At 31.0% G+C, this 12685-nt stretch overlaps 1 protein-coding gene across 2 annotated transcripts; it reads right to left on the bottom strand.

Annotated features, from left to right (window-relative positions):
- Nucleotides 1-1013: 1013 nt before the first annotated feature.
- On the bottom strand, nt 1014-2985 carry LOC112027859 (AAA-ATPase ASD, mitochondrial). Of its 2 annotated transcripts, XM_065779622.1 has the most exons (2): nt 2031-2985; nt 1014-1853 (listed from the first exon to the last, which is right to left on the bottom strand). In XM_065779622.1, the coding sequence occupies exons 1-2, from the start codon at nt 2929-2931 to the stop codon at nt 1366-1368; spliced, it is 1389 nt and encodes a 462-aa protein (XP_065635694.1). In that variant the 5' UTR covers nt 2932-2985; the 3' UTR covers nt 1014-1365. The 2 variants fall into 2 exon arrangements, with proteins under 2 accessions (XP_065635694.1, XP_023916279.2); XM_024060511.2 differs by having other exon boundaries at nt 1014-2985.
- Nucleotides 2986-12685: the final 9700 nt, after the last annotated feature.

The following is a 12685-nucleotide window of genomic DNA, read 5'->3' as shown; positions in this document are numbered from 1 at the left end:
ACACGGTCAAAGACTCAAAACTCAACAAAAAAATCAAAAACTATAACCCAGCCCCCCCCCCCCACCCCCCCACACACACACACACACACACACACACACACACACACACACACACACACACGGTGATTCAGTGAAAGAGTATATAGTGCACACACTCTCATAATGAATGAAAGAGAAAGCTGAAAAACCAAATCAAGTAGTGGCAGATCAAGCAGCGGCAGATTAAGTGGCAACGACGGCAAATCAAGTATAGTCCAGGCGGTAGCAAATCCTAGGGGCTACGTAGTGGCAAATTGTTTGTGTATGAAGCAGAGGCGGCCTTTTTCCTTTGGGCTTGGGGAGTGAAGAAGGATAGTGAGAGATTCTGGAGATTACGCAATGACAGATTCTTAGGTTTTATTTGGCTCTTTTTATTTATTTATAATTTTACAAAATTCGATTTATGGGTTTTTTATTTTTGAGATTAAAAACCAAAAAATTTTTATTGGACCTTTTTTTTTCAGAGTTTAAGCTGGACTTTAAAAAAAAAAGGTCAGGCTCAAGGTGAGGGTATGCAAATTTGTATTGCAGGGGAGTCAAAACAATTTTTTTAAAAAATATATTATATATTAAAAAAATCCAGGTCAAGGGATTAATTTGAACCCCCTAACTACAACATAGCGCCACCCCTGATTCCAATAACTTTTTTCTAGGCAATACCTATTTTCTAAATAACTATTTTCTTTGACCCCTATTCAGTTGGATAGTTGATAGAACGACTTCATTGATAGCTTACCTGAAGGATTGGGGACCTATAACAGAAAGTTTTCCATGTTGGCTTTGAGATAGATAAATTTGTAGTTTCCTTGTTGATTTTCTATTGAAGTTTTCCGAACTCTAAATCGAATTATGTGATGGAATTTTTTTATAAAATTTTTTAAGGTGTTGAAATATCTAACCATGTTATTAAGATGACAAAGGAAAGATTTAGAAGATGACAGTAGTATATATTGTGGCGATAGAAGAAAAGAAAGAACACGTTAACGCTGTGGTTCTTATAAAACAAACTAAGATACATATATACAAACAAACTTAGAATCATACATATATACAAAGTCTATTCAACCAAGTATCTGACTAGTTTTTGACCACCACAAGACTATTCACAACTATATAACTATTACACAAACTTAGATACATATATACATATAAATACGTCTATTCAACCTAGTATCTGACTCGTTTCCGACCACCACAATACTATTACACAACTACATAACTACTACGTCAAATTCACACTAGGACTTAGTTTATTATACATATACATTATGCACAAAGCATACCATAAAACCTATTCTCACTCAGTCCTTGTATCCTAATTGATCTTCAAGCGGTGGCACCATTATCTTTCACAACTCCAACGCAATTTTCTTTCACTTTAGCTAAAGAGCCATCAACTTTCACATCTTCTAGAGCATCTTCTTGCTTCTCTTTCTCTTCTGTCTCCACCTTCAACCGCGCCTCCTCCTCAGCCTTCATTTTTGCTTCGTCCTTGGCCGTCTCAAGAGCTTCAATCAATTTCTTCAAACATGTCTCAGCATCTTCATTCATACACTTGGGCATCAATTTCTCAGCAACTTCAGCAGGAGTAATATTGGTTTCCTCCAACAAGTGGCCAATAGTTGCAAACAAAGGGTGTGAGTCGATATCCAAGTAATTTTTGGCAAGAACCTTGAATGCTTCAAAGCCACAATAAGACAATTCTATGTACATGTCCATACGTCCCCTCCTAATGAGAGCCGGATCAAGCCTTTCCACATAATTGGTGGTGAAAACAAAGATCTTCTCTCCCCCAATAGCTGACCAAAGCCCATCTGTAAAATTCAACAAACCAGAGAGAGTGACCTTACTATCGCTGTCTTCTTCACCTTTGGTCATTTTAGTAATAGGATTATTGGCTTCTTCGTCCTTCGCTTTCTTTTTTTCCTTCTTTCGTTGACCCGTAAGATCAAGTGAGCAATCAATATCTTCTATTACAATGATCGACTTACCTGTGGTTTCGATCAAAAGCTTCCTCAGCTCTGTGTTGTTCTTAACCGTTGTCAATTCAAGATCATAGATATCATACTCCAAGTGGTTGGCCATGGCAGCAATCATGCTTGACTTACCCGTTCCAGGAGGACCATAAAGAAGATAGCCGCGCTTCCAGGCCTTGCCAATCTTTTTATGGTAGTCTTTTCCCTTGCTGAAATTTTCGAGGTCATTGACGATTTCCAACTTTTTCTTTGACTCCATGGCCAAAGTGTCGAAAGTTTTTGGGTGCTCAAAAGTCGCATGGCTCCATTTCCGTGCTCTGTACCTTTCCCAACTCTGGCTAGGATTGTTAGTGTACAGCTTCCTTTGTCGATTGCTCACCGTTATTGCCTTCCCTTTTTGAATTACATGATTGATGTAAGTCCCATTGACAAAATCTCTGTGCGACTTATGGAAAGTGAGCTCGTAATACCTCTTCTCGTCCATCTGCGGGTTGAATGAAAATGACTGCTGGGTTATTGTGTATTCTTTCTTGGCAACCCACGAAAGCTTTATCCCTTCAAATTCATCAGTAACTCCTTCGTTCTCGTCCATGCTCAGTTGTACAGGTTGACTGCTGTCTTTGACATCTATTGCTTTAAGATATTTAGCTTCCCTGGAGGACTTTCCACTGAGGTATGTTTCAATGGCAGCATAGGCATCACTACGCTTGACACCCACGTACTCCTCACTGTCGCCTACGAATTCAGGGAACTTAATATAGATATAGGGGCTCACGAGACTCGCCAATTTCGTACCGTAACTTATGATGGATCTACGAAGATGACCAGAGAAATAATTTTCTAATATTTTCCAAAGAAACACTATGGTAGCAATCTGCAATGAGCCACCTAGAGACCATATTTCCGCCATCATCATAATTGCTCTTTTTGAAAGCTTTTATGAATTGTAACAATTGTTAGAGAAGGATGCTTGCTCATGAAAGAATAATGCTGAGCTACGTTATATAGAAATTTCGACAGCTAGCTTAGGGCTTTTTTATTATTATAATAATTTTGTTATTATTATTATTATTACAAACCAAGATAGAGTAGTTTACGTACCCAAGCTTCCAAAGGTACTAATTATAATATTCCCACGCTTCACAGGGAGCACATTTTAGATACAAACAAAAGCAAGTTTTGTTTTTTATACCGACCAGAATAATTTTTATCAGACCAGCAATTTGGACCTTAATCTTAACATGTTGCCAAACTCTTCCGAGCTTCCAGTTTTTTTTTTTTTTTAATAGAAAACTTTATTGAAACAAACAGTCAAAACACAAGAAACAAAAGAGGGGCTTCCTTACGCAGATTTGCCGGCCTCAACCAAAGTTATATAATCAAAAGCATCAGGGCAATGCCCTGAGCTTCCATTATTTATGGAACACTCTTAAGGAAAAATAAAAAAGAAGTATTGATTGCCTTCATTGTTAGGGCCTTTTTTTTCTTTTTTTTCTTTTTTTTCCTACTATCGATAGTTATAATGATAAGAAAGATGAATTTGAACCTTAATTATTATCATATAAGCCATTTACCTTAATAGGCAAAGTTTGGCAGTGGTACTAAATTAGTATTGATCACCCATCCAAGTGCCTTTATATATCTTACTTTATAAAACTAATTCGAATACAAATTTTTTTTTCTACGTAAGTGAATGTTAAGGGCATTTGAACTCCCGGATTAATGATATTTTAATTAAAAAATTCTGTAATAATAACATTATATATTCATTATATAACATTTTTTTATTTAAGGATTTTTTACACATGAATATATAGATTTTTAATTTAATTTAAAATCTCACTTATGATGCATATAAAAGCATTGTTTGTTGCAAGATAAACTACCACTCATGTGAATTATGATATTTTTGTTAATACTCATAAAATATCAAATTCTTATAGTTCAAAATCTATACTATATGACCATAAATATGCACCCAAAACTTTAATTTAAAATGATATTAAATTTTAAATTTTATTATGCGATTATCCTTATATTTTATTATATATACACAAATATTTATGAATAATAATAAACTATTCTATCAAAAATTTATACCAAATATTGAAAACAATAAAATTTATCCAAATGTAGAATTTTATTTATTTATTTATTTATTTATTTCTACACAAAAATGACTAAAAATAAGGCGTTTGAATTGATCTTTTGATCTTTAGAAACCCATATGTAAAAGTGCATTTGCAGAAAAATATGGTTATTTAGTCAAATAACATAGTATTAAAAAAATACATGTCAAAAACTTTGTAGCTCAATTAACACTTTAATACTAATAAATCATATTGTTTAATACTTTTAATTAATCTGTCATTTATTTTTACTGTTTAATTGATTGTTTTCAAGTCCAATATTTCTTTTATATCAATCCAAAAGAAATATTTCTATTATAGTTGGTTCCAAAAGGAGTAGGGACGTCGGAAAGCAACCACAGAGCTAGCTAATGCTACTCTTTTGTTTGTTCTTCTGGAGTTTCTAGGTAATTTCATAGTTGATGTTGGAGGTGCTCTAATATTATTGCAATGAAAAGATATATCTAAAAGATTTTTTGAGCGGATGTTGTGTTATAAAATTCTGTTAAAGAAGATTCTTTGTGGATGAATCATGAAAAGAAATTTCACATTTTAAGAGAGAATATTGACTAAAATTTTTTGTTAGTACGTAGAGATGTTATATTTTCAGAATTCTTCCAACAAAGAGACTAAGAGAAGAAGAAAAAAAATTAGAAACGTTACTTTTTGAATTCTTCCAACAACAAGGCCAAGAAGAAGAAAAAGATGTGGTGATAGGCAGACGAAAAAGACTCGAGAGTTATTTTCAGAATTTTTCCAACAACGAGCCTAAGAAGAAGAAAAAATTTAAGATGTTATTTTCAGAATTCTTCTAACCATGAGCCCTAACTAGAAGGAAAGAATTACATCAAGAGGAATGAGATGATCTCAAGCATATGAAACATCTGTACCTAAGCACCAAACTAAGAACTCAAGGAATCATCATCCAAAGTTATGAATTAACACAACGAATATATTCATCGATTCTGTAAAATAATATCTTTATCATTCTTTATTACATTCTTTCCATGCAAAACAGATATTTAAACCGCATCATCCCTCTTCATAAATCTCATCATCATCATCATCATCATTATTATTATTATTCTATCAAAAAATTATACCAAATATTGAAACCAATCAAATTTATCCAAATGTAGAATTTTTTTATTTTTTTATTTTTACACAAAAATGACTAAAAATAAGGCATTTGAATTGATCTTTTGATTAATTATTTTAAGTTTAAAAAAACTTTAGAAACCCATAAGTAAAAGTGCATTTGCAGAAAAATATGGTTATTTAGTCAAATAACATAGTATTAAAAAAATACATGTCAAAAACTTTGTAGCTCAATTAACACTTTAATACTAATAAATCATATTGCTTAATACTTTTAATTAATATGTCATTTATTTTTACTGTTTAATTGATTGTTTTCAAGTCCAATATTTCTTTTATATCAATCCAAAAGAAATATTTCTTTTATAGTTGGTTCCAAAAGGAGTAGGGACGTCGGAAAGCAACCACAGAGCTAGCTAATGCTACTCTTTTGTTTGTTCTTCTGGAGTTAATAGGTAATACCATAGTAGTTGTTGGAGGTGCTCTAATATTATTGCAGTGAAAAGATATTTCTAAAAGAGTTTTTGAGCGGAATGTGTGTTATAGAATTCTGTTAAAGAAGATTATTTGTGGATGAATCATGAAAAGAAATTTCACATTTTAAGAGAGAATCTTGACTAAAATTTTTGTTAGTACGTAGAGATGTTATATTTTCATAATTCTTCCAACAACGAGGCTAAGAGAAGAAGAAAAAACTTAGAGACGTTATTTTTTGAATTCTTCCAATAATGAGGCCAAGAAGAAGAAAAAGATTTTTTTTTTTTCTTTTTTTTTTGTTAGGCAGAAGAAAAAGACTTGAGAGTTATTTTCGGAATTTTTCCAACAATGAGCCTAAGAAGAAGAAAAGACTTGAGATGTTATTTTCAAAATTCTTCTAACCATGAGCCCTAACTAGAAGGAAAGAGTTACGTCAAGAGGGATGAGATGATCTTAAGCATATGAAACATCAGTACCTAAGCACCAAACTAAGAACTCAAGGCATCATCATCCAAAGTTATGAATTAACCCAACGAATATATTCATTGATTCTGTAAAATAATATCTTTATCATTCTTTATTACATTCTTTCCATGCAAAACAGATATTTAAACCGCATCTTCCCTCTTCATAAATCTCATTATTATTATTCTTATTAGGGGTGGGCTATTGCTTTGCTTTCAACTTTGTTGAATTTTTTTTTTTTTTTTTTTTTAATAGTGTTCTCTGGTTCATCATTGAATACTCCATTATCATGTTCCTTGGTCTCATTTTAGGGGTGGGCTATTGCTTTGCTTTCAACTTTGTTGAATATTTTGAAAGTACTTTTAGGGTCAATTTGGTTTGGAAGATGGAAAAGTGGAAGGATAGAAAATGGGAAGATGATGAAAAAGTGGGAGGATAAAAAAAAAAAAATAGTTTTCCTCATTTGTATTTGGTTGGAGAGTAGAAAAATGAAATGATAGAAAATAGAGGTTGTATAAATTTACTTAAAAACCCTTATTACATAATTTTTTATTTATAAATATTTTATTAAGAAAATAAAGTATTGCTGGAATAAACAAATAAAACAACCTAAACCTTCAAAATGAAGGACAAAAAAAAAAAACTGAAAAAAAAATCACGTTAGTTTTTTTAGGGGTGGTGGTAGGGTAGATGGGTAACTTCCATCCACTCCCCTCTCATCCCCATTCTCTCTCCAATTTTTTTAGGGGGGCTAGAAAGTGGTGGGCTCAAGGAGAAAACAGTTAGATCCCACCATTTTGTTTCTCCCAAAATCTCCCCAACCAAACGCCCCTCCCACCCAAAATCTCCCCTATTTTCTCTACTTTATTATTTTTCATCCTCCCTATATTTTCACTCAAACAAATTGTAACCTTAATAGCTAGGAAACGTGTGAAGTGATTCATAATGTTCACAACGCCTATTTGATTACATATATTCTATGGTTTTGGTTCAATGGGGAAAGACCAAGTGTCTCGATGGCAAACACATTGTGAGTGTCCCAAATCATAACCTTCAAATTTTAAACATGTCGTCTTAACAACACTTGGAAGCAGCCTTATTTGGAGTCATCCTAGATATGAACCGAGTAAACCATTAATTCTAGGGTTATATGATGGAAAATGCATCATCATTTGAATTTGGTTTAAGTACAAGAACCATTTTAACTTCTTTATACAAAGGAATAATTGAACTAGAGATGAGTAAGTTGTTATGGTACAAGATTATAAAGGTATTATAGACACCCAACCTCTCCTAATTAAATAGATTAGTTAGTATGCACTAGTGTTCTGACTTGAGTCCATCTTTAAAATACTAAGAGATTCTAACTAATTTAGTTATAAGGTTTTTGATAGAAATAAAAACATTCATATAAGGGTGAAACTTAAGTACATTACCTTATGTATAGTATATTAGCTAAATCCTCTAATGGAATTCAAATACATAACTCTCTCTCTCTCTCTCTCTCTCTCTCTCTATATATATAGATTATCTTGGAAATAATAATTATATTTTATATATTTATTAGTCAATACAGTTAAGTATTTGAATTTAATTAAAAAATCTATATAATGTATTGCACTTAAAACAGTGTACCGAGGTTTGCTCTTTATATAAAATAAAAATAAAAATAAAATAAAAAAAGAAGAAGAAGGAATCAAAAGAAAGCATTTCAACGTAACAAACAAATTCAAAGAAGCAAATCATTTTCTATGCATGGAGTAGCAGGGACCCATGTTCATGCTTCACGTGTACGTATGTACATATGCATGCATATGTAATCTTTTTTCATAATCGTTCATGAACTTTAATTATCTAGCTAATTAAATTCACAACTTCAATCCAAATTAGCATGTGTAATCATTTTCTATGGTGGTTTATAGGTGTTTAAAGGAGTCAAAACAACCCAAATATACAAAGCAAATCAAATAAATATATAAAAACCATATAACCAACAAAACAAAACAAAAAAACCAACAAAAACTCACATTTTCTCTACGGATATTTCTGCTTATGTTCTAATTAGGAATAGTGCGTATTTCCCTTTTCAGACATGTAGTGTGCGTTTAGCTCAGCTTAAAAAGCTAGCTTATTTTACTATTCAGCTTATTTTTCCTATTATTTATGGGTCTCACTGCACTTTTTGGTACTATTTATTGGTTCCACAATACTATTTCAGCTAACTTTTATCTTTATCTACATTACTTTCAGCAAAAAGTTTTCAGTTTCAACAAAATAAGCGGATCCCAAACAAACCCATAGTACTCCCGAAGTAAATATCATGGAAAATTTTTAATTTAAAAAAAATATATAAAACAATTTAGAGTGTCCTATGATTGTTTCAAAAATTTTGAAGGACAAAACTTGACTATAAATTTAGTTGTCACTTAGGCCATTTTTGTAGTTCTTAAAGAATCAATTTCATACCGGATGTCATTTTGGTTTGGTTAGGAAAACGATATATTTTGGTATTGATCAATACCAATAAGCTGTCAAAGTTGAGCTAAATTGTTAAATAAAATAATTGAAAAAGTAAAGTCAAAAACTAATAAATAATAAATTAAACTATTCTAAGCATTAATTTTTGCAAAACATTAATAAGTATTCTAAGCATTAGTAATTAAAGTTCACTTAACAACAATAATTTATCTTAGCAACAAAAATTAATAATTTTATTATAGTAAGAGATAATAGATGATTTTCACTTTTTTTATATATAAAGTTTCAACCTATGAGGTTTGCTTGTGATAATTGTGATATTTATTATCAAACCAAAACACCATTCGGTTTTTACATCATAGCAGGTGACCCTTGGTAATTGGTAGGTCTTGCTTAGATCTCTTGAATCTAACAGTATTGTATGTATTGTTTTATTTTGATCATAGTGATTAGAACTACCAGTATCAAACTGTCAAGCGATCGATATATGTGATGATTTATTAATTCAGCCATTGGATAATTAATTCAATTGTTAGATTAATAGTTGATTAATTTAGTTTTAAAAATATATAAATGCAATAAAAATGAAGACGAAGTACCAAAAAAATTGAATTGGTAATCAGTTTAGACATAAATATACAATCATACCAAATATGGAAAAAATATATATATAATTACCAAATATTGAAACTAATAAAATATTATTATTCATAAAATTTATTCAAAAGTAGAATTTATTTGTTTTTTATTTTTACACAAAAATGACTAAAAATAAGGGGTTTGAATTGATCTTTTGATTAATAATTTTACTTTTAAAATTAAATTTTAGAAACCCATAAATAAAAATTCAATTAAAGAAAGATGGTCCAAAAATGGGTTAGGTAGCTATGATTTCGACCCCTCATAGTTGGGTCGAAAAGGAGTAGGTCATAAAGCAACCACAGAGCTAGCTACTCTTTTGTTTGTTCTTCTGGTGTTTACTAGGTAATTTCATAGTTGATGTTGGGGAGACCACATGTGCTCTAACATTATTGCAGTGAAAAGATATTTCTTAAATTTTTGGATTTCCATTACCACCAATAGTCTTGTATCTATAAAGTTCAAATGAGTTTTCGAGTGGATAGCGCATTATTTTCAGAATTCTTCCAACAACGATGCTAAGAGAAGAAGAAAGAGACTATATTTTCAGAATTCTTCCAACAACGATGCTAAGAGATGAAGAAAGAGACTTTATTTTCAGAATTCTTCCAACAACGAGGCCAAGAAAAAGAAAAAGACTTGAGATGTTATTTTTGGAATTTTTCCAACAACGAGCCTAAGAAGAAGAAAAGACGAGCCTAAGAAGAAGAAAAGACTTGAGATGTTATTTTCAGAATTCTTCCAACCATGAATCCTAACAAGAAGGAAAGACTTACATCAAGAGGGATGAAATGATTAAGCATATGAAACATGATCACCTAATAAGTACCAAATTAACTGAAAACCCAAGGCATCATCCAAAGTTATAAACCCAATGGATAAATTCATTGATTCTGTAAATAATATCTCTATCATTCTTTAATCTTTATTACATTCTTTCTATGGAAAACAAATATCTAATCCCACCATTCCTTCTTCATAAATCTCATTGTTAATTATTATTATTATTTTACTAAATTTAGAAAGTTGGTTGTAGGGTTTATACTCTCTCTCTCTCTCTCTCACACACACTTATAGTCTCCAATAATTGTTGGGCTTTGACATCCACCAATCAGATTAAAGGAGTTATTTATTTGGTAATCTATGCGTCATATCTTTGAATATTCCAGTATCATGTCCCTTATTGGTCTCATTTTAGGGGTGGGTTGTTATTGCTTTGCTTTCGACTCTATTGAATATTTTGAGAGGACTTTTAATAGGAACGTGTTAAGTGACTCATAATGTTCACCACGCCTATTTGATTACAATATATTGTTAGGTTTTTGTTCGATGGGACAAGACCAAGTGGCTTGATTACAAACACGATGTGAATTTCCTAAATCGTGACCTTTGAATGTTAAAGTTAACCATGTCATGTTAACAACGCTTGGAGTCATCCTTATATATGTACAGTATTATGACTTGAGCTACAAGGCTCTTAATAAAAATAAAAACATTTAGTGAAACTTAAGTACGTTACATTATATATATATATATATATAAAGAAATTTTAACTATTGAACTAACCGGAACTCACATATTAGATTCTTTAATTAAACTTAAACACATAACTACACATATTAGATTCTTTAATTAAACTCAAACATATAACTACACATATTAAATTCTTTAACTGGTATACATATATATACCAGTTAAACTAACAGGAATTTACATATTAAAAATAATAATTATGTTTTATAATTAATTTTATTAGTCAATGCAATCAAATATTTAAATTTAATTGAGGAATCTATATCATGTATTGCGCTTAAAACAGCATAACTAAGGTCTGCTCTTTATAAAAAAGAAGAAGAGGGAATCGAAAGAAAGCATTTCAACGTAACAATCAAATATCAAAGAAGCAAATAATTTTCTTTGCATAGAGCAGCAGGGACCCATATTCACGTTTCACGCCTACGTATGTATCCATGCGCAAATCATCCATACGCGCGCATGCATCTTTACCCATTTTTCATAATCGTTCATGAACTTTAATTATCTAAATTTACAATTTCATTGCAAATTAGCATGTGTAGTCATTTTCTATGGTGGTTACGTGTTTAAGGAGTCAAAACAACAAAAATATTGAGTTTCAAAGCAATTCAAATAGACATAAAAAACCATATGACTAAAAATAAAAGCTCTCATATGTTCTCTACAGAAATTTCTGCTCATATTCTGAGTCGGAATAGCGTCTATTTCCCTTTTGAAGCATGTATTACTCCTGGAGCAAATATCATGAAAAAATTTTAATTTAAAAAATATAAAACAATTTAAAGTGACCAATGATATTTGTTTTAAAATTTTCAAATATTAAGCAAAAAGGAAAATATTTTGCGAGAGATAACCAAATAAATAAATAAAATCAGAGAGAGTTCAGAGAGTGTTAAAAGTTCTATGTGATTTGTCAATGTTACTCAGTCTTCCCACACTAGACAAAAAGTCAATGTTTTTTCTCTCCGACATGCCTTCACCAACAGTTCTGCACATAAATATTTAGTGTGTTTGGCAAAAATTATTTTTGTCAACTTATTTTTGCTACTATTTATGAGTCTCACTACACTTTTTGATACTATTTATGAATTTTCATATTTTTTTTATTTATAAAGTTTCAACCTATAAGGTCTGCTTGTGATGATTGTGATTTTTATCATCAAACCAAAACACCAATCGGTTTTTGATGTATGTGAAAATTGAACTCTTGATCTCTTATTCAACTATCAAAGAGTTTATTAGTTGAGCTAACTATTAGATCCCATTGATTTCCAAGATTTATTCTTAATAGCGATAATTAATATCTTCAAAATAATATGCCCAATAAACTTATATTTTATCCTTTATTCCTTTGTTGATTATGAATAAATTTTTAATAAGAAAATCACGTGTACTGCATGATTCATCCCCTACCTAAGATGAAACAAGAAAATATTATAAGAGGTCTTTGTCAATCTCTTCAAAATGAATTTGAATACCCCTTAGAACATATTTTGAGAGCCCCCATAGGTCAAGATAGAGCAATTACCCAAGTCTTGGTGCATGTACCTCTCGAATCCTTGTCCACCAAGTTTCCAAATGTACTAATTATAAAATCCCCACTTCACAGTAAGCACATTTTAAATACTTGGGAGTAGGAACCAAGGAAGTCAATCTCGTACCGGAAGCTGTACCGGTTTGACCAGTGAAATGATATATTTCAATACCGGTCAATACCAATATACAGTTTCGGGTTTACTGCTATTTTATATATATATATATATATATAAAAGTTTACCATAAAATATTACCTCAATTCAAAATAAATTATTAATGGTTTTAGACTTTAGCATCAACAACAACAACAAC

Source organism: Quercus suber, unplaced genomic scaffold (genome assembly GCF_002906115.3).
Source record: "Quercus suber isolate HL8 unplaced genomic scaffold, Cork oak 2.0 scaffold_215, whole genome shotgun sequence".
Classification (NCBI taxonomy): domain Eukaryota; kingdom Viridiplantae; phylum Streptophyta; class Magnoliopsida; order Fagales; family Fagaceae; genus Quercus; species Quercus suber.
This window is presented reverse-complemented; position numbering and strand designations above follow the sequence as displayed.